The sequence below is a fragment of the Pleurodeles waltl genome, chromosome 9 (assembly GCF_031143425.1).
Source record: "Pleurodeles waltl isolate 20211129_DDA chromosome 9, aPleWal1.hap1.20221129, whole genome shotgun sequence".
In the NCBI taxonomy this organism is placed as follows: Eukaryota; Metazoa; Chordata; class Amphibia; order Caudata; family Salamandridae; genus Pleurodeles; species Pleurodeles waltl.
In genome coordinates, this window is record NC_090448.1 from 382,550,136 (window position 1) to 382,572,483 (window position 22,348).

General features: G+C 43.5%; 1 protein-coding gene across 8 annotated transcripts in view; it reads left to right on the top strand.

The window, feature by feature from the left end:
* The window catches only part of RYR1 (ryanodine receptor 1), a 1,068,376-nt gene that overhangs the window by 447,010 nt on the left and 599,018 nt on the right, over positions 1–22,348 (top strand). For all 8 annotated transcript variants that reach the window (XM_069206982.1, XM_069206985.1, XM_069206986.1 and 5 more), the window contains exons 41-42: positions 4,710–4,842; positions 5,473–5,567. In XM_069206982.1, the coding sequence (XP_069063083.1) occupies positions 4,710–4,842; positions 5,473–5,567 (228 nt within the window). The remainder of the gene's footprint in view (positions 1–4,709; positions 4,843–5,472; positions 5,568–22,348) is intronic.

A 22,348-nucleotide genomic window follows, 5' to 3' on the forward strand; every position in this document is an offset into this window, starting at 1 on the left:
AAGACGGGCCCAGTCTTAGCCCGTGCTTCAACTCTTAATCACATTTATGTCTGAAAAAAGATTATAAAAAGAGAAGCTTGAGATTTCCAAATCGTCAAACTGAAATGGTATATCAATTAGGAGAAGCGCAGCATGACTTCTGTCTGTTGTGGCCAGGACTGAGGATTAAGTATCTACCAGTCTCCCATGCTGGTTGAGGGGTCATCACCCTGGAGGATCAAGAACACTCACAATGGAGCCTGGTGATGCAGCTTCTGCCTGACTCAAGACCTGTGAGCTTTGTGGGCAGAAAGAGATCCCCTGGAGAGAGCAAGGTCCAGCTCAGATCCTGTCCAATGGACCTCAGGAAGCAGAGTGTGAGACTTTAGTCTGTCAGAATCAGGGTCCTGATTGGGTTGGCAACCTGTGTGTGCAATGGCGACCCTCTGTATGCTTAGTGGGGGCTGCAAAGAAAATTGGATCGCTACTTTGATCTGGCCATTTATGTGCAATGTTTGTGACACTCTTATGCCAAGTGGGTGCAGCAGCTAAGCTTAAGGGCCACTGCCCCAGTGCAGCGCATTGGTGAAGAGAGGGCCAGTGCCCTGTGCAGTGTTGTGACATGAAGAGGGACACTACCTTGAGTGCATGGAACGTAACTCCTAATGCCAGGTGAGGGCCACAGAGGAAGCAGACGGCCGTTGCCTGTAAACAGTATGCAACCATGAACTCTGAGCCACTACTGCATCATCACAACTTGAGTAGCACCCTAGGTCTACTATTGGAGACCGAAGATACTTACCACAACAATGTAGGAGTGGCATGAAGGTCTAGACTCTGTTCCTGCTGCAACAAGACTATCTCTCATCGCTAACATCAGCTGCAGTCGATTCTGACCCTGGACAGTTGAATGCTCCTGGGCTTGTATGACTGAGCATTGAGTCATAGAGACCAGGAGGGGGAATCCACTCTGTCTGAAGCACTGAAAGAGCAGTGCCATCTGGACTTTGAATAGCGATAGTTGGACTTCTAAGACTTGTATTCTCTAGCGGGGCTTACCAGGATACTGCCTCACATAAATGGTGAATAACCCCAGTCAGTAGCTAGAAAAGTAGGATGATGGTACCCATGTGAACAGCGGTACAATACAGACCTAATGAAGAGTGAATTATTATTTAGTGTGTACCATATTTCACTTTGTGTGTGTGTGTATAAATAATACTTTTTATAAAAGTGAGTATTTGGCTGGCCATTCATTTACCGAGGTTGCTAAATGTACGTTAGTTTTAAGCCTGTGGACTCTTTGCAGCTACCTCCTCCCTGAGAAGCCTTAGACTGCTCGACTTGCGCTACTACTTAGGGTAAAGTGCTAAAAGGACACTTGGCTAAGTTACTCAGAGCCCATAGTAGGCTAGGTCCTGTGAAATCAAGATTAAATGGCCTGAACCACCACGGTTGGGTCTTACTTGCCCTGTGGCCCTCTGGAAAGGATTCTGAAATCGGACAAAAGGTTCTTAGCATCATTTGAAATGGCTGTGACCTACCCATCATTTCTTACCCACCCCATCTTCGTCCAGTTCCTGGTAAATCTTATACTTTCCAAGTGTGTCTTCAGAGAGAGGTGAGGGATTCAATACACGTTTCTCCCTCGTCCCCAAAAAAAAATTCTTTGTGAGGATGGCTTTGAGATTTCTTGGTCTCTTGGCCTCATACAGTCTCCTTGTCCACAACACCAGGTGGCACATGCAAGCCTTGCAATGGAATCTTAACTCTCAGTAAGCTCTACATCAGGGCTGCCTCTCTGACTCCATTTGAGTCTTTAAGGAGACAGTTTAAGATCTCCTGTGGTGACTGTCGAATACTGAACTGAAATGTGGCAGTCCACTCTACCTTCCCCAGCCAGAGCTCACAGTTGTGACAGACAGGTTGCTGTTGGGTTGGGTGGATTACTTAGTGGGGGTGGAGGTCTGAGTTGACTGATCTCCAGCAGAAAGACAGCTCCATATCAATCTACTGGATCTTTGAATAATTCCATTAATGGGAGGTTGGTGCAAGTGCCCATGGACAACACTACATCTATGTGATACTGCAACAAGCATGCAACAAGCTCAGTGCCATGAGACTCTGTGCTTCTGGGGATGGCTGGAACAAAAGAACATTTGCTTGGTGTCGTAGGACTTCCATTGTGCTAACGTGACTGCTGCATTTTGGGCAGCAGCACCACCAAGTTTGGGGGACTGATCCCACACAGTGTGACAGCTTTTGGCCTAACCCTTCTGGTTAGCTAGTAGCACCTCACAAGTACCAGAGATAAAAGTGATTTGTGGCAGTCTTGGCATGACACTCTAAGACTCCACAGGGAAGTCAATATATAATAGATGTGACCCCTTTCTCTCAGTTACATATGTATCATACATGCAAAGACAAAGAGAAGCAGGATTTGGTTCAATACAATTATTGAAACAACTACGTTCTGTGTAAAGATTCATGAACTGCCATTATGAGGATAATGAAACACAACACTATTACAGCAGTGACCAAGAGAATGAAACACAGAAAGAGACCCATCGTATTGTGACAATAGTGCATTTAATATTCCAACCTTCACTACTAAACTTCTGCATGAGAGCAGATAGCAGTGGTAGCCCTAGTCCCCCCATCCAATCCCAGGAGGAAAGCCCAATCCTCATACCTGTGTTCAGAGGTAAAGAAGTGGTTTGTTAGTCTGCTGGAAGTCCTCCCACATAGACAAAGAAGAAGCCTGGAGTTTCAGCAGAAACTGTGACGACGTGCAGCTTGAGATGGCAGGCTTGCTGGAATATCCCCTCTAAGATGGTGTGGGCAGTGTGATGTTTTATAATAACGTATCTGTTGTTCTAAGAACTGCCCTGATGTGACAACACATATTTTCCTGTGTAGGGTAGACAATATACTCTTTGGACTGGCAATACCCGGTAAACTATTGTGTACAGCCTTGGGTTGAGCACAGGATGTAAATGGCATGCAAAGAAATGAATAACAAATACTGCATAGAAGGGCAACTGATAAAAGGAATTTAAACATCTCCACTGAAATGAAGCTCTGCTAACATAAAATAAGGAATAAAACTGAAATGTAACTAGGTGAGGGGGCACAGGCCGCAAACCCAGAGCTAAATAATGTGCCAGTGTACATGCTAAAATAACCTCACAATATTGGTTGCCAGCCACTTTGCCAGGTCCCTAATCGCCAGAGGAGACAAAATGAGCAAATGTCATCTGGTGGCTTACGAGTGGTGTCTCTATCCTGAAGTGATGCAGGGCATGTTTGAAAACTGCAAGAAGCCCTGAAAAGATCTATTTACGACCGTTGGTAGCATGCAGCATCAGCATATTTGTGCACTGGAGTTTCCGCCAAGGTACTTGATACAGAAAGTATTCCAGCAGTAATGGAGGGAGGGACTCCTGTACGCCTACCAACACTACCTTTTCCCTCTTGGGCTCTGACGAAAATCAGGAAAAACAGGGTCAAGCCTTCTTGATTGCTCTAGACTGGTCCAGGAGAGTGTGGTACTGAGAGCTTCTGAGTTGAAACATTTGACACCCCCAACCCCTAATCAGCCTTTCATATCGGGCCAACTCTTGTCTTAGCAGCAGGGCAAGGTCTGCATTCAATTCTCCACAACTTACACCTCCATATGTGGAGTATGAATGACAGCAGTTGAGTGTGTTTGAATTTCCAACCAAGGTGGTGAATGTTATCCTTATACCCTTCCATGAAATCCATCCACACTGCTTACTGTCCACTAGAGCACATTTGCTGCATGGTGTTGTACCAAAGACACATACATCTTACAAGCCAAATGTTCCAATGTTCTTTTGTTTGCTCTTTCTTCAGCCCAGCAAGGCCTTGCAGTGGGCTCAGCAACAGGTTACCTGTTAGCCCTTTTGGTCCTTCCATGTTTACTGGATGTATCACCCTTTTCAAGTCGCTGGTTATGATGCTTTTGACAACAGGTGTAATACATATGCCCCTTTCTAAACCATTTGTAAATCCCCAGTGGGACATTAACCTGGCCTTGACATTGCTCTTGTTTACACTCTTTGAGACTATGCACAGCTGCTCCTTAATGATCGATGCTGAAAACAGCATTCCTCATCGCCATCACAGTGTAAGTGCCTCAGGCGCTGTCAGTGCAACTGCCCTGCTCTGACTACTTTCCAGGCAAGGTGGTGTTGAGGACCTGGACAGCTTTCCTCCCAAAGGGCGTGATACCTTTCACTGTTGGCAAGTCAGTCACCTTTCGTACATTGTTCGCACTGCCTCATTACTCAAAGGATTAGGGAGGACAAAGATCTTTTAGATGGACCGAATAGAAGATTATTTGATAGATGATCAGCATTTCATTGGCTTCTCAGGTGTGAAGAAGAGCTGTGCAAAAGGGGGATCCTGTTGAGGTTGATCGTCTCTTATTTAAGTTCATTCTTTAAAATCCTGTGATGCTAGCTTACCTTTCCAGATAATTCTTTGTGCTCTACAGACTGAGAGCCTGTTTCTGTGTTAAGTTTAAAGATTTTCCCTCGCTGCCATTTTCTCCCTGTTCCTGCCACTGCCCTCTTGAGTAAAATGTGATAAAGATCGTAAATGTACATTGTAACTCTTGGCTTTTGTGGTTAATGTTGAAATCCTTATTGTAAACTGACAGAATTTTTTACTAATTAGTTTTTTTCTCCTTTCCACTCTTTTCTTAGGAGATTCGCTTCCCGAAGATGGTGACGAACTGCTGTCGCTTCCTGTGCTATTTCTGCCGGATCAGTCGCCAGAACCAGCGTGCAATGTTTGACCATCTAAGCTACCTGCTGGAAAACAGCGGCATTGGCCTCGGTAAAAAGGGCTCCTGTAAATAGTGCTTGCAAAAAGGTGTTGAAGAACAGTGGAATGTTTGATGATGGGCATGAGACACAATGCCTGAAGACTCTACTTTCCCGGGCACCTTGGATGCATTTTGCTACTCAAAAATAAGCTCCTACAGTGCTATTAAATTTACTCTGTCCTGCTTGGTTTGCTTGCTGCAGTTCTGCCTCAGACTCTAACCTTTCTTCCTTACACTGCTACTGTAACCTAACTCACTTCTTTCTGCAGTAAAGCAGCTACAGACCTCCACCAATTTGCCATGCATTGCTGCTATATTCAATGCCCAATGATTGTAATGGTATTGAAAATTTTCCCTCCTCCCTGTGTTACTTCTGTCATCACTATCACTGCTGCTCTTACACATTCCTGTTCCTTAAACGGTGCCTGTTGCTTCTGCTCCCTTTAGTGATACCTCTGACACCTGGTCCCTATGTTGATAATGCTGCCACCACTGCTGCTTCATTTTTTAGTTTTGAGCTCTTCGCACTGCTCTTCTGCTGCTGCAACTGCTGGAGCTTGTCCCTTCTCACGTCCTCTGACATGCCGGTCTGTGTTTCTCGTGACTCTTAGCATTTACTACAAAGTTATTTCCCGTTCCAGGTATGCACGGTTCCACACCTTTGGATGTTGCTGCTGCCTCTGTAATCGATAACAACGAGCTTGCCTTGGCTCTGGAGGAGCAGGATCTTGAGAAGGTGATTTTTCATATCTGTTGATTTTTGTGAAAATGTTCATAAGAAGAAATCTCCCACATGGCTGAAAACAATGCAGTTTTCATTTAAAAGATGTGTGACTCTATTGCACCTCAGTGGAGATGGTGCAGATGCCCTGGCAATGTGTGAGTCTTTCAGTGTCTCAATGGAGTTGTGCTGCTACTCCTTAGTTGGAATGCCATAGTGGGCCACTGAGAGTTTAGCAGGTGTCACAGAACCATTGACAGAGGGAAGCACAGGCCTCTGAGCAGGGGTCTTTCCAAGGCTCGTGAATGGGTGTACACTCATTTGGGTGTCCAGGGATTTGAGGGTGTTACAGAGCCTCTGAGCTAGAGTGGGCACAGAAGGGTTATGATTGGACCACTTCCTAGGGATGTCACATGACCCCTCAATGGCAGTGTTTTAGAGATGGTAAATGGGGGATCACCTGACTGAGAGGGTTACATGACTTTTGAATGGGCATGGCACCGGGCCCCTCCTCACAGGTGTCACAAAACCAATGGCTGAGAGTGTCACTGGTCTTGTAAATAAGAATGGCTTATGGTTCTTTATTTTGGGAGTTACATCTTGCATCTTTTATTGAGATCCTCACCCAGGGCCACAGGGCCTAAAAATGGAAATATGAGAAGATCCCTGACTAAGGGTGGCAGAGTTTCTTGAGTGCGGCTAGTGGCAGATTAAAATGCTAGTAATAAGCCCTTTCATTTTCGTTCAGTACATTACCTTTAGTGAAACTTGAGCTCACAGAACAATATGCTTATTTACCTCTGGCACATGTTAGACAAGAACTTAGCTTGGGCTGGTGATCCGACTCATGTTCATCTTTCTAAATGACTGTGTTAAAAAGTATAGCAGACTTCGTCATTTTAAGGTTAAACACCACTTTATCGTACAGCAATGAATTTGCCAAGTCTTTGGCCACAAGGAACAGTAGCTTCTGGGCACAATGTTGTCTGAGATTTAAGGTAACCTGATGGATGGCTTTGTGTGAGTAGGCCCATGTAAGTGTGCTTAATGATTGTAAGGTGACAACTTTGCCCTATGCTTGCTGCAACCTAACCCATGACTGAGAATTATGTCATATATAATATTCCTGTTGCATGTTCCTTAGGGGGTTTGGGCATTATGGAGCCTCCCAACTAACCATATCAGCTATGACAGTGTTGTCTGTCAGTTTAGGAATTACAGCATATCTCCAAAATGGTGATGGATCTTGGGGCAATATGTACGAACACATTTTCCCATAGACACAGAATGGGCACAACTGCTTGCTACATCTGGCCCTTGGTTCCTTCTAAATGACATACGTGGGGTGCCTTGGTTCTTTCTGAATGACATAGATGGGTGCCTTCATAAGCTTCATAGTGCAGTGTTTGTGAGACTTTTGCCTATTTTTAGGACATATTTTTCCTCAGATAGGTTCTAATTGACTATGTAATGGCTTGCCTTATTTTCCTCCTTCTTGTACTGGATGTCCATTGTCTTTGAGTCTTGTATTTTCTGTATGAGAACTCTTTTTCCTCTTAGCCCCTATAGCAATGGCCCTGTGTTAGGCCCCCATTTATGTCGGACTGTGGGGCTCTGTGGCAGTTAGACAATCCACGTTGTATGTATTACTTGGCCCTGAACCTAAAGGCCCAAGATACTACGGCAAGCTCTAATAATGGCCAAATACCCCTTTTTAAGGCCTTAACATCCGAGGGGTAGTAAGGTCAAACACTGATAGGTGTAGGATAAACATTCATGTACTGTACACACAGTAAATGAATTCGCTAGTAAGTTAACTTTGGGACTTTTATTCCTGTCAAGTTCAATAGTGCAGTAATAATAACAGAGTAGCACTGCAGGCAAACCTGTCAGTACTGGGATTTCTCTGACTAACCTTTTTTATAGCAGATCTGCAAAACAGACATGGGAAGAAAACGCTAGGGGTGATCATCTCGGTGTTCCACATGTTTTTTTACAACCACAAGCTTTCTGTCATGTCTGAAGGGAAAGTATAAGTTCTCCATGTATGCTAGCACAGCCTTTTCACTTACCTGTCCTTTTGGTGCAGTACGTGGTTGTGTTGCCGGTAGTTCGTTGGATCTCGGTGGTGGCTCTATTCACTCGTATTTAATACATTATATACAGCATGGTCTGGCAGGCAAGGAGAGCCGTCTGCAGTGTTTCCCATCACCAGACGCTGTAGAGTTGATTTCTCCTAGAAGCTTGGGACACAGTTAGGCACAGGGCAGGTCAGATGCATCAGGTCACAGTCTTGCGGTGTGCAGGGAGAAGAATGACGGAGCCATCCTTAGCTGAAAGACATGTAGAATTCATTTAACAGAGCAACTCAGGAAATCAGCAAAATGTAGTAGTTCATCTGAGGTTCTTGAGCAATTCCCTTACATTAAACCATACAGACAAAGCTTTGCAATGCAGGGGTCCCTCTCTCTCTTTCTTTCTCTCCAGCTCCCTCTTTTTCTCCCTCTCAGTGAAATGTGGTGAGAGGCTGCAGTGATCAAGGTGCTCTTTGTCTTGTGACTGGTCAGATCAACAGTAGCAGCACCCCAATCTCAGACAGGCCCCTCTCTTTATGCATCAGTCCTCACCAGCAGGGCTTGCAGTAAATGTGCCTCTTTAATCACTAGGATGGATTCAAGCAGGTAACCAGCTCATGAGACAATCTACATTTTTCTCTTCAGTTGCAGACTTAGAGTATGGTTGTTTCTTCTTCAGGAACAGTCAGACTTCCTTTTCCACACCCTCATGTACAGAACTCCTTGTAATAGAAGGTATAAAGATGAATTTGAATACCTAACTGACCGGGTCCACTTATATTTTGAAATAGTGGTTGTTGATGTCAAACTGACTTGCTGCTCAGTTGGAAATTTACACTTACACTTGTAGAAGGATCCGATCAACACCTCTTCTGCATCAAATGATCTTCGTTGATAGTCATAACATTTAGAATAATTCCCTGCAGTGTTCAGTAACCCTGGAACACTTCTTCAATTATATATTCCTTATATGCATCCGAACGTTAGGGGTATGGGGGGAGAATGCAAAATGGCCATTTATGTTGCTGAGCTCTTTTTTTAAAAGCCAACCCTGGGCAAGATTTTCTGAATATGATTTAATTATTTTTTATCCCAAGAAAAGCTTTTCATCAAAACTAGATTCCAGCATGTACGATAAACCTGCTGTGTAGTGCATGCTTGTAATAGCTCAGCCTGATAGCTTTATATTTAAGTAGTTGAAAAAGGCATCATGTACATCTTTCTGTCTTGTATTACTGGGATTTTTTTGGAACACACTAAGGGCCTGATTCACAAAAGTAAATGTGTAATTTTGTCTAAGTGTATGATTGTTTGCTCTTCACAAAGGTATTTTACGACTATTAGCTTTACAAGTGCAGAGTCTCCACACATAAAAAAGATAGGACTTTATGTGCAGAGACTCCCCAGTCGTAAAGCTACTACTAGTAAAATATGTTTGTGAATGGCAAACAATCGTAAATTTACACATAAGTGTAAGTTTACCTCTGTGAATCAGGCAATAGGCATTTTCACAATTCTTTTCTCGGCAGTTTTTCTCCTAGAAATCTTTTTTTTAAGCTTTCACTGGCTGATTTTAAGTATCCATTTAGAGTGTAAAACATTTCTCTCCAGTATTGGATCTTTCGTAGATTCACATGCTTGAATCATTCCCTGTCGTCGAGATGGGAGTCCCCGGTAACTTACTAAAGCAGTATATATATCACTATTATAAGCTATAATAGCAATGAAAAGGTCAGTTTAATAGCCTATCCATGTCCTTATTCAAAAAAGGACCAAACTTGAACTAAAACCAATCAGGCAACAGCCCAACAGTTGGTGAGTCTCTCAGATTTTGTACCGCATGTCGTGTGAAGGAAGTCTCCCTGAGCTCTGCTCAGTTCTTCAGCTTTTACTTCTTTTTGGATCATCCAATATTATATTTCCTGTTTCATTTCTCTAACACTGGCACTAATATGTCAGAGTAGTAGTAAACAAGGTAAAAGACTACATAAATATGTCTAACCTTTTCCTCAAAGCCTCTCACATTCTGAGAGATGAGGCTATTACTGGGATTACAAAATCTTAAATCTGTCACCAATAATGAGGCAGTGAGGATTCCTTGACCTCACAGGAGAGGTCAGAGAGAGACGTTGCACCAGGCTCTCCAGAAGGCATGCAAAAAAGCCATAAAAAGACTTACCATGAGTCTTCATAAGGCACTTCTCACAGAGAGAGAAAACAAAAATGGAAAAAGACCATGAACTCCCTCTTCAACTCTGACAATACATCAGAGAGAGCTTCATAACCTTACAATGGGGCGCCTGAAAACCACCTGTAAAATCATCATTCACAGGAATTACTTTGAGGTGGCTGATGACAATGTTGACTATTATTACCTTGTCTACGAATGGCCTCTTCTACGATGGTCATCTATGACAGCCTCATCTATGACGGTTGTCTACGACAGACATCTACAGTGATCATCTATGACGGACATCTACAGTGATTGTCTATGATAGTCATCTACAGTGGTCTATGATGCCCTCATCTATGAAGGGCCTCATCTACCGTGACCTCATCTATGATGGTCATCTACTATGGCCTCATCTATGACAGTCGTCTACGACAGTCATCTACAGTGGTCGTCTACGACGGTCATTTACAGTGGTCGTCGATGACTCTCATCTACGGTGGGTGGTCGTCGACGACGCTCGTCCAAGGCGGTCCTCGACGACGGTCGTCTACGGTGGTTCTCGACAAAGGCCTCATCTACGATGGTCACTTACGACGGCCTCATCTACGATGCTCATCTACAACGGCCTCATCTACGATGCTCATCTAGGACAGTCATCCACGACAGCCTCATCTATGATGGTTGTTTATGACATCCTCATCTTTGATGGTTGTCTATGACATCCTCATCTGTGATGGTTGTCTATGACATTCTCATCTATGATGGTTCTATATGACAGCCTCATCTATGATGGCTGTCTACAACAGCCTCATATATAATGGCAGTATCATCTACGACGGTCGTCTAAGGTGACCTCATCTATGATGCTAGTCTATGACAACCTCATCTACGATCGTCATCTACAACAGCCTCATCTACGGTGATCGTCTACGACAGTCATATACAACGGCCTCTTCAATGATAGTCATCTGTGATAGTCTCATCTACGATGTTCATCTGCAACAGCTTCTTCTGCTGGTTTTCTATTGCTACCTCTGCCTTGCCTACATTTACCTAGTCTACGGAACCACATCTACGATGGCCTTGTCTCTGTACGCTTTGTCGATGATGGGCTTGTCTAGGACTGCATCCTCCATGAAGTCCTCGTCTGCGGCTAAGACCTCGTCAACAACAAACATTATCTACATGAGCCTGGTCGTTTACATCCGCCTCATCGAAATTGATCACAATACAAATTAAGACAAAAACACGTTATTGTCAACAAGGGAAAACACACATAATCCAGAATAAATTAGTGTCAAGAATTGAGGTACCAATATGAGCATGTCTTCAACAGTCAATCTATTGAGGGGCAATATATGGAGCAATTACACCACTCCACCTGCAACTGCAGGACATGGGTCAGGTCCATGTATCTCATACTAGAGCTTCAGAGCATATTACAGCCGCAACTGGGTTTCCATACCCTTCGGAGCGAGTGACCCAACACTTCTAGTTTCCTTTAGCAAACAAGAAATTTGTTTTTTCTTTATGAAATTAAATAGGAAAAGCTGTAAAACCTATTCCAATTGCTCATATATCCAGGAGGAATTCCAATCATGGAAAACCCCATCATTCATAATTCTGCCTAACCAGCAAGGACACGTTCTCATCTAGGTCCAGACTACTGTACTGGCTGCCAATTCACTGGTAATACGGGGCAGGTATAGCCACCAGATGTGGTCAGACATGGCCATGTAAATAAAATGTTTGTTGGAAGATGGGAAAAAAAATGGTCTTTGGATATTATGGATCAAGGCCACAACATTTAAAAATTTGAGGTACAAATATATCTAATATTTTATAGTACCATGCCGACGCTTTCTATGCCATGCATGTTGATGACTACTTGCAAGCAGTCAACGGTGACTCTTGACACTGCATGATCTTTTGGGGCATTACAATTTAGAATGAAGCAATCTTTAGAGGGACCCAAATAAAAAGACAATTATCCATTGATAAGTATCTGACTTAGCAACCCTCTCAGTAGCCCTTAGGCTAGCTTACCTACAGTGACAACGTTCTGGTGCTGATTACACCATCCAGTGGGAAAAACCATTCCAAAAATGTTGTCATCTATGCCGGAAAATAGCATCGGACAAATAAATCCTGGATCTCGTCATATATAGATATATGTTGCAGTTCACCCAGATTCCGCCATCTACATTTGGAAGGAAGCACTAGTTACTCTGACCAAAGGGTCCATAGAGAGAAACCCACATTCACAGCAAGAAAGAGGCTTCTATTCTTGGTTTTGCTTCATAAACCAGAAAACAGAGGAGTGTCCATCCATCATACACCTCCAGAAATTAACAAGTATTTCCGTAAACAATCCTTTTACATGGACTCCTTCAGGACAGGATATATATTTTTGTTTTTGAACTCCCACTCATCAGAGTTCTTCCATTTGGCTTCAGATCAGCTTTTTCAGAAAGGGTTTCAACCAACTTTGACAACTCGTTGATAAAAGCACCAACGGCATTTCAAGCGTCCAAGGCCACAGAGGCTTGCCTAAAGTTGTTTCACAAGCTATCTCCTTATGAATTATCAAAGATAATCAACTCCTCCCTCAAAGAAGATACTTTCTGGTCAGTTAGCTTTTGGGTGTCAGATCATCACCGATCAATAGGATCCCTCTTGTACGCCTGAAAATGAATGCCTTACTGGAGCAGCTACAAAAACAATAGATTCAATCACACAAATAATTTAATGGCCTGATGAATTTTCACATAGGTGATGGAAGCTCTAGTCTGGTAGTCTCAGACTACAAATGCTTCCCTGGGAAGCTAAGGTAGTCATCTACAGAATCTCTAATTGGAGGAAAGTGGTCTCTGCTACAGAAGAGCATACATATCACTCACCTAGATCTCAAAGCCAGCTATTCGGTCTCAAATTTTTCTGCCAATGTAGCAGAGTCTTCAGGGTTAGTTCGCAAGGACAGTACTACCAGCATGCAATACATGAATAAACAAAGCGGCACAAGATCCTTGGCTCTGTCCAAGGAAGACCAGGAAATTTGGTATGAGCTAATGCCACACAGGATAACTCTTCGGGCTGAACATAGTCCCTGGACTAGAAATCTCATAGCAGACATGCTAAACAAAACTGGAAACAGCCTCCAAGAAGGAGAATTTGATCATTCGCCTTTAAGCATGATGATTTTGTTCTGGACAAAGTGGCTCTACATCCCTTTGCAACAAACAAAACTGGCAAATGCCAGTTCTGGTCAAGTGGGCATCCACATCCAGGATCTTGGTGGAAGCTCACCATTCTGAGGATCCACCTAGAAAAGCTCATAAAAAGACCAAACAGGTGTCTTCTAAAGTTGGCAGTCCTTACAGTTCTCCACACAGGAGTTCTGTTTCATCTAAAAGACACTTTAAGGAAGGTTCTGTCTCCTCAGAATGCAACAAAAGAGCCTTTTTCGAGCCTCCAACGCCACCTCCTGTGGTAAAACATGTCTTTAAGAAGCCATCTGAAAAATCTGCGATGACGACTGTCGACGGCAGCGTCGAAAGGTGTTTTTATAACCTCGTCATTGACTACGCCAACGTCTACTGTCTGTACAGCTGCTTCCTCTTCATTGATGCTCATATCGACGACGTCTTTGTCGACGGAGTTGGCGGTCACTTCGTCTACGATCAGTATACCCATTGCCTCTCCTCCGTCGACGATGCTGCTGGTGAGACCGTCAGCGATGGTGCTACCGTCGTCGGCTTCCTCGTTGAGACTTTCTCAGTCGTCAGTGCTATCTCCGTCGGCGATCCCGTTAAAAGACATAGGAAGTCTGATTTGCTTTCGCCACTGGTTACAATTCCAAGTAGTGTATCAGCGTTGGACCTACACATCTCTTGGAACAGGAAGATTCCGAAGAGGATGGCCCTTTTGGGATTGCTAATAGCCTATCAGAATTACAAGTGCCAGGATCTAGAGGAGGACATACAGCATGATCCGCACTCATTTTATTCCCAACCACAGCAGTATCCCTATCAGGAACAGATGGTTTCTTTGCCGGAATCGCTCATAGCTGACTTACAACTGGTGTTGGATGACTATAGAAAGCGGATTCCGCCAGCTGGCTTGGAAGTACAGCAACCTTCTATGACACCCTCTGTGCCTCTTCCTTCTACTCCGGTTCATCCGAGGGTCCAGCCACTGCATATACCACCACAGATGCCAGTTTCAATCCCAACACAGGATCTGTCTTCATCTGATGATGACAGAGAGGAGGATGAATTGCCGGATGCCTTAACAGAGTGGGATGATTATCAGATTCCTACCCTGTCCTCACCCTCCCCGGTTCCAGTGGATTCTCCTCCTGGTGACATGGGGGGTGTTTTCACAACTTGTTGGAAAGAGCTGCAAAGAGATTTGAGCTGCCCATGCGCACGAAGCAGATGGACTGTTTCTTGTATGATTTTAAAGAGCCATTTCAAAAAAGTGTCTATGCCAATTGTGGACTATATTTGGGATGAGGGACCCGGCGACCGTCACCCCGGTTCTGCCTCGCCTTGACAAGAAATATAAGACCTCGGAAGACTCTCTGGCCTGCCTCACGGGCCATCCCAAACCGGACTCAGTCATTGCGCAAGCGGCACAACGTAGATCCAGAAACCCTTCAGCGTCAATCTCTACTCCACCGGACAAGGAGGGTAGAATGCTCTATAATATTGGGAAACATTTTTCTTTGATGGCTTCACTTATGATAAGAACTTCTAATTATTTGGCTATCATGGGCATATATGAAAGACAGCTATGGGTGGACATTGCTACCTATCTGGATCAGCTGCCAGGGGACTCTAAATTGGAAGCCAAGAAAGTCTTGCAAGAGGGTGAGAGGTCTTCTGCTGAAGTTATAGACTGTGCAATGGATATCGTCATCACGGCATTCCGACAGATGGCAGGACCTGCGGTTCTAAGAAGGCAGGGTTTTGCTTTGGGCAACTTCGTTTAGACCTGAGGTTCAAAACAAAATTCTGGACCTTCCTTTTGATGGTGAGGCCCTATTCGGGAAGCACATTGATGTTGCACGTCAGTCAATAAAAACGGAAACTGATACAGCCAGGTCCCTTGGCACGCTTCAGTTTAAAAGACAGCTCTTTCGGGGAGCTAGAGGTCGGAGGTATTCATCATATAGAGGAGGCTTCCAACAATATAGGTACCCCTCTGTCTCTCTGGCTTCTCAGTCCTTTCGTTCCCAGTTCCAACAGAGACTACCCCCGCAAGCGGCTTATTTGAGACCTTCCAAGAGAGGAAAAGCTGGAAGGCAAGCGAAAGACACAGGAAGTAGACATTTACTTTCTGGTGTCTCCAGCTGCGAACCTTCCCTTGGATACAAAACTAGGGGGAAGGATTTCTCTTTGCTTTCACAATTGGCAAAAGATAACATCAGACCAATGGGTCTTAAATCTCATTCAATTTGGCCATACTTTGGAATTCTTATAGTACCCTCCTACAAGACCTCCCCTCCCTCGAAGGGCAAAGCACTTACACTTACTCAAACAGGAAGTCGAGTTGATGCTCCTCAAGGGAGCTATGGAGAGAGTTCCTTTATCAGGACACAAGAAAGGGATAGTACTCTCGATTCTTCCTGGTTCGAAAGAAGCGGAAGAGTTGGCGCCCAATCCTATACCTCAGGGATCTCAATACTTATCTCAAGAAACAATAATTCCGTATGATCACCCTAACAGACATCCTGTCCCGTCTCAACCCGGGAGCTTATATGTCCACCCTCGATTTGCAGGACGCATATTTCCAAATCCCTATACACCCTTCCTACAGGAAATACCTCAGATTTGTAGTAGCCGGAGACCATTTCCAGTTAAAAGTGTTACCCTTCGGTCTGAAATCGTCCCCCAGAATCTTTACCAAGTGCTGGCTTCAGTAGCAGCTTTCCTCAAAAGGCAGAACCATCAAATCTTCCCGTATCTGGGCGATTGGCTGGTCAAGGCCAAGACCAGGTCTCAGGCACTGAAGTCCACATGCGCTTGCATCGACCTGTTCACAAGCCTAGGCTTAACAGTCAACCGCGACAAGTCAGCCTTCCAGCCCTTAAGAAAGAAAACATTTCTAGGGGTGATATTAGATACTAAACGGTATTCGCACACATGCAATAATTCAAAGAAATTATACACAGGTCAGTGAATAGTCGTAATGATTAATTACATAAAATTATACACACTCCAAGAGAATTAGTACATCAACATTTAACATAATCAAAAGAAAGTTCCATCAAACCGATACTATAAATGTAAAGTTCATAAAAATTAATTTCCATTCAATTGTCCTGATTTCCTCATTGAAATGTTATTGCTTCCCAGTCGCACAATTTGATTCCTAAGTGTTCATAAATATCCGAAATTAATGTAATCCTTTCAAAGATTATCCATAAATGAATGTCCATCCCATCTTCCCGTTGTCGACACGTGTTTCATCCCGGGAGTGCCCTTGGATTTCTTCAGGACCTCCTACAACAATATTTACATATATACTCTTGTAATATATCATGTAATTATAGAATGCTTATATATGTGTCAAAATAGGTGCGCTGTGAGAACCCTCTTCTTGCTCTAATCATTTCTCCAAACGGTATCGCCTCAATCTGATGCTGTGGATGAGCACTGGTGGAATGCAGTATATTGTTACATGAGGTCGGTTTACGATACAATCTACTCTCTATTTTATTATCATCGACGAACAGTTCCACGTCCAAAAATTCCAACCGTGTCTCACTGTATTTATATGTGAACTTGCTATTCACATCATTACTATTAAGATATTTACAAAATTCTTCCAGTGTACTAACATCTCCTGTCCTTAACATAAAACAATCATCGATGTATCGTCCCCAATATAAGATATGGGTGTGCCATTTCGCTGCATTTGGGCCCCATATCCAAATTTCCTCAAACCACCCCATAAACAAGTTAACATATGAGGGGGAGAATTTTGATCCCATGGCTACACCCTGTTTTTGTTTATACCAATCATTTTTAAATAAAAAATAGTTGTTATTGAGTATGAACTCTATCATACTAATTATCATCTTCGTATGTTCCATCAGACTGGCAGACCTCTTATACAGAACATGTTCTATTGCTTGAATGCCAAATTTATGTTGTATACTTGTATACAGTGCCACTACATCTAGGGTGACCATAATCATACCTGTATCCCATTGTATATCCAAGAGTATACTTAATATATGTTTCGTGTCTTTAATATAGGAAGGAAGATTATGAACTATAGATTGTAAGAAAGTGTCTACAAATTCAGACAATCTTTCTGTAGGACCACCCACACCCGAGACTATTGGTCTTCCAGGTGGAAATACAGATTGTTTATGAATCTTAGGTAGCGTGTAATGCCTTAAAATCTCTGAGACTGGATGAAACTGTGATTATTAAAAGAGCGGATAAGGGTGGAAATATAGTGATCTTGAACCGTAAAGATTATGAGCAGGAGATATATACACAACTAAATGATGAGAATTGCTATGAGAGGATAGTCTCCAATCCCATTAACACTATGACCAGGGCTATAAACAATATGTTGAAGATTTGGAGAGAGAAGGAACTACTGGATGAGGATGAATATTTATATCTTCAGGTGTATCGTCCTAAATATCCTTGTATATACACGCTACCTAAGATTCATAAACAATCTGTATTTCCACCTTGAAGACCAATAGTCTCGGGTGTGGGTGGTCCTACAGAAAGATTGTCTGAATTTGTAGACACTTTCTTACAATCTTTAGTTCATAATCTACCTTCCTATATCAAAGACACGAAACATATATTAAGTATACTCTCGGATATACAATGGGATACAGGTATGATTATGGTCACCCTAGATGTAGTGGCACTGTATACAAGTATACAACATACATTTGTCATTCAAGCAATAGAACATGTTCTGTATAAGAGGTCTGCCAGTCTGATGGAACATACGAAGATGATAATTAGTATGATAGAGTTCATACTCAATAACAACTTTTTTTTATTTAAAAATGATTGGTATAAACAAAAACAGGGTGTAGCCATGGGATCAAAATTCTCCCCCTCATATGTTAACTTGTTTATGGGGTGGTTTGAGGAAATTTGGATATGGGGCCCAAATGCAGCGAAATGGCACACCCATATCTTATATTGGGGACGATACATCGATGATTGTTTTATGTTATGGACAGGAGATGTTAGTACACTGGAAGAATTTTGTAAATATCTTAATAGTAATGATGTGAATATCAAGTTCACATATAAATACAGTGAGACACAGTTGGAATTTTTGGACGTGGAACTGTTCGTCGATGATAATAAAATAGAGAGTAGATTGTATCGTAAACCGACCTCATGTAACAATATACTGCATTCCACCAGTGCTCATCCACAGCATCAGATTGAGGCGGTACTGTTTGGAGAAATGATTAGAGCAAGAAGAGGGTTCTCACAGCGCACCTATTTTGACACATATATAAGCATTCTATAATTACATGATATATTACAAGAGTATATATGTAAATATTGTTGTAGGAGGTCCTGAAGAAATCCAAGGGCACTCCCGGGATGAAACACGTGTCGACAACGGGACGATGGGATGGACATTCATTTATGGATAATCTTTGAAAGGATTACATTAATTTCGGATATTTATGAACATTTAGGAATCAAATTGTGCAACTGGGAAGCAATAACATTTCAATGAGGAAATCAGGACAATTGAATGGAAATGAATTTTTATGAACTTTACATTTATAGTATCGGTTTGATGGAACTTTCTTTTGATTATGTTAAATGTTGATGTACTAATTCTCTTGGAGTGTGTATAATTTTATGTAATTAATCATTACGACTATTCACTGACCTGTGTATAATTTCTTTGAATTATTGCATGTGTGCGAATACCGTTTAGTAGATTATAGGTAACATTGGGTTACCTATTTTGGGGAGATTGGAGGGTGCAACCCCAGTATTTGGCACCGTGCACTATAATACGATTAGTAGCTTTATCCATGGAGGCAGGAGCGCCTTATCACTCGTAACTCACCCCCATATTTAGAGTGATATTAGATACTTCCACCAACAATGCAACTCCTACAGAGGACAGACAGAGAAAGCTCATATCCCTCGCGAGGCGCTTACGAAAAAGCAAGTATGTTTCAGTTCACCTCTTCAAGTCCCTGTTAGGAATGATGTCCTCCTGCATTCCACTGGTACCATTCTGTTGTCTCAGAATGAAGCCCCACAGGAGCAGCTAGACCTTCAGTGGACGCAGTCCAGGGGGTCTTTCGACAATATCATCAGAATAATGAAGCCCATGATATTGCATCTAAATTGGTGGACTCAGGAGTCTCACTTATCGAGGGGACTTTCTTTTCTTCGCCAACAAGCTCCATGGGTAATTACGACGGACGCTTCTCTCGAGGGTTGGGGTGCCTTCCCCCAGCACCTTCGAGTCAGGGGCAAATGGAAACCACATCGGAAGGTCTTTCACATCAATTACCTCGAATTGAAAGCTGTTGGATTAGCGCTTTGCGCTTTTCTTCCAAAACTAAAAGGTTCATCAGTACTCATTCGGACGGACAGCACTACAACAATGCATTATATCAACAAGCAGGGAGGAACCAGGCCTCTGCTCTTATCGAGAGAATCTCAGCACATTTGAGAATGGTCTATCAGCCAGCAGATAAACCTTTGAGCGGAACATGTCCCAGGCGTACAGAACATCATAGCGGGTTCTCTGAGCAGGTCTCGATTGTCCAACCACGAACGGGAGCTGGATCAAGGAGTATTTCCTTGATTAAGGTCCACTTAGCAGCGATTTCCCACTATAGGCGTGCACATACCGTACCTCCTTTGTGATCCGCAAGGGTCATAAAGCTGTTTCTTAAGGGACTGTTCAGGTCTTTCCCTCCAGTCAGGCATCCTCCTCCATCGTGGCAGCTTAATTTGGTCTTGTCTCAATTAATAAAACCACCATTTGAGCCAGTTCACAAAGCAGATTTGAAATTTCTATCCTAGAGGGTCTCTCTCCTTCTCGCTCTTACCTCAGCCAGAAGAGTGAGCGAGATGCAATCATTCACTATCCAACACCCTTTCCTGCAGTTCAAGAGAGACAAGGTAATTTTTCGAACAAACCATATAAACCATCCGGTGGTACTGAAGTCATATTTCCCAAATCCATCCACACCAGCGGAAGAAGCTCTGCATTCATTGGACGTTTAGAGGTGCCTAAAATTTTATCTCGATAGAACTAATCAATTTAGACAATCGAACCAGTTTTTGTGGCATTTAGTGCTCCGCGTAAAGGCCGAACATTGTCCAAGCAGGGGATTGCAAGGTGGATAGCCTCTGCGATTGACTATTGTCATACAGCAGCAGGAAAACCCTTATGGAATCCAGCACATGTGCATTCAACAAGGAAAATGGCTGCATCCATGGCGCTTTTTGCAGGAGTTCCCATCCAGGACATCTGCAGGGCAGTCACTTGGAAGTCAACGCATACATTTGCGAAGCATTACTGTTTAGAAGAAACTCAGCATGGTGATGTGGCGGTAGGACAAGCAGTTTTACGACATCTATTCCAGTAACGGTGAGCTGTTGTACTCTTTTATCTTCTTTTTTCCCACCAGCCCAGTATACTTTGCGCACATTGTATAGCATTGTTTCTTCCTTTGAGGTTGTGATATTTCTTAATTTTCTGGTCAAGGTGCTGTTCTTTTATCATGTTTATTGGTTATCTAGAGTTCTTTCTCTCCTGCATGATCCTTTTTTCTTCAGTGATTCTGCTTATATATGTATGTTCTGTGACAATATATATGTGTATGTATATATATATATATATATATATATATATATATATGTATACATGTATATGTTTGGATATATACCATACAATGTGCTTCATTACTGCTTGCTATTCTTATTCAAGCATGTAAATCTATGAACGTTCCAATACTGGAGTAAGAAAATGAGTTACTTACCTGTAACTGTAGATCTCCAGTATTGGAATCTTTCATAGATTTACATGCAACCCTCCCTCCTCCCCTGGGAAGCTCACCATTACCTATCTTCTTCAGATACTCTGGCACTCGTGCTTGGGAAAATCTGAGAGAATGGAGCTTCTCTCAGGAGGGTTCTAGAGGGAGGGGAAGCCTGATTGGCTGGGACTTGCTTTGGTCCTTTTTACTCATAGAGACAAAGATAGGCTACTAAAGTGCAAGCCCTTGGGCCTTTTTTTCATTGCAGTAGCTTCTATATATCTGTTTGGATGTACCGGGGGCTCCCATCTCGACGGCAGGGAAGCATACAAGCATGCGAATCTATGAAAGAGAACTGTAGTTCTCCAATACTGGAGCACTGCAGTTACAGGAAGATAACTCATTTCCTACTTACCTGTAACTGCAGTTCTCCAGTATTGGAATCTTTCATAGATTAACATGAAACCCACCCTCCTCCCCAGAGAGGCTCCCCTTATAGCTCGGGATTATCTATTCCCACTTGTTCTTGAAAATCTGAGGGACTCAGCCTCTGTTGGGAGTGTTCTAGAGGGTGCTGTCGCCTGATTGGTTATAGTTCAAGTTTGGTCTTTTTTTTAAAAAGGACATGGATAGCCTATTAAACTGACCTTTTATTGCCATTAAAGCCTATCATAGTGATATATATATACTTCTCCTTCTGCAGGGGGTGGGGTGCTGGTGGCCTGTTGGTCCTGTGGCGGTGCCTCCTGTCAACTAGCGCCGGGGGAGGTGGAGGGCTGTTCATCGTCCAGGCTAGTGTCAGGGGCCCGTTTGTGTGCCACTGTGTCCCTCATGGTGTTGACAAGGTCTGCCAGCACCCCTGCAATGGTGACCAGGGTGGTGTTAATGGACTTCAAATCATCCCTGATTCCCAGGTAGTGTTCGTCCTGCAGCCGCTGGGTCTCCTGAAACTTGGCCAGTACAGTGCCCATGGTCTCCTTGGAATGGTGGTATGCTCCCATGATGTTGGAGAGTGCCCTGTGGAGAGTGGGTTTCCTGGGCCTGTCCTCCCCCTGTCGCACAGCAGTCCTCCCAGCTTCCCTGTTATCCTGTGCCTCTGTCCCCTGAACCGTGTGCCCACTGCCACTGACCCCAGGTCCCTGATTGTCTTGGGTTGGTGGGTTTGCCTGGGGTCCCGGTAGTGGTGGACTGCTGATTGACGTGTCCTGGGGACAGAGGGATGGGCCCGCTGGGTGGGTGCTGTGCTGGTGTTTCCTGAGGGGGAAGGCTCTGTGGTGGTTTGGGACTGTGTCAGGGGAAATGACTGTCCCGAGGTTCCTGATGGGCTGGTCATCTTGATCCAGGCGTGCAGAGTTGCTGTCATCACTGTGGGCCTCTTCTGTGGGGGGACTGGATACGCCTGGCACCTCCTGTCCGGCGACGTTGGGTAGGGGTCCTGTTTGGGTGTAAATGCATAATTTTAGTATCTGTGTGTGCCATCTTGTGCATTGGGTGAGGTACCCTCTACTCCTGTGCTTGCGTCATTGTGTTA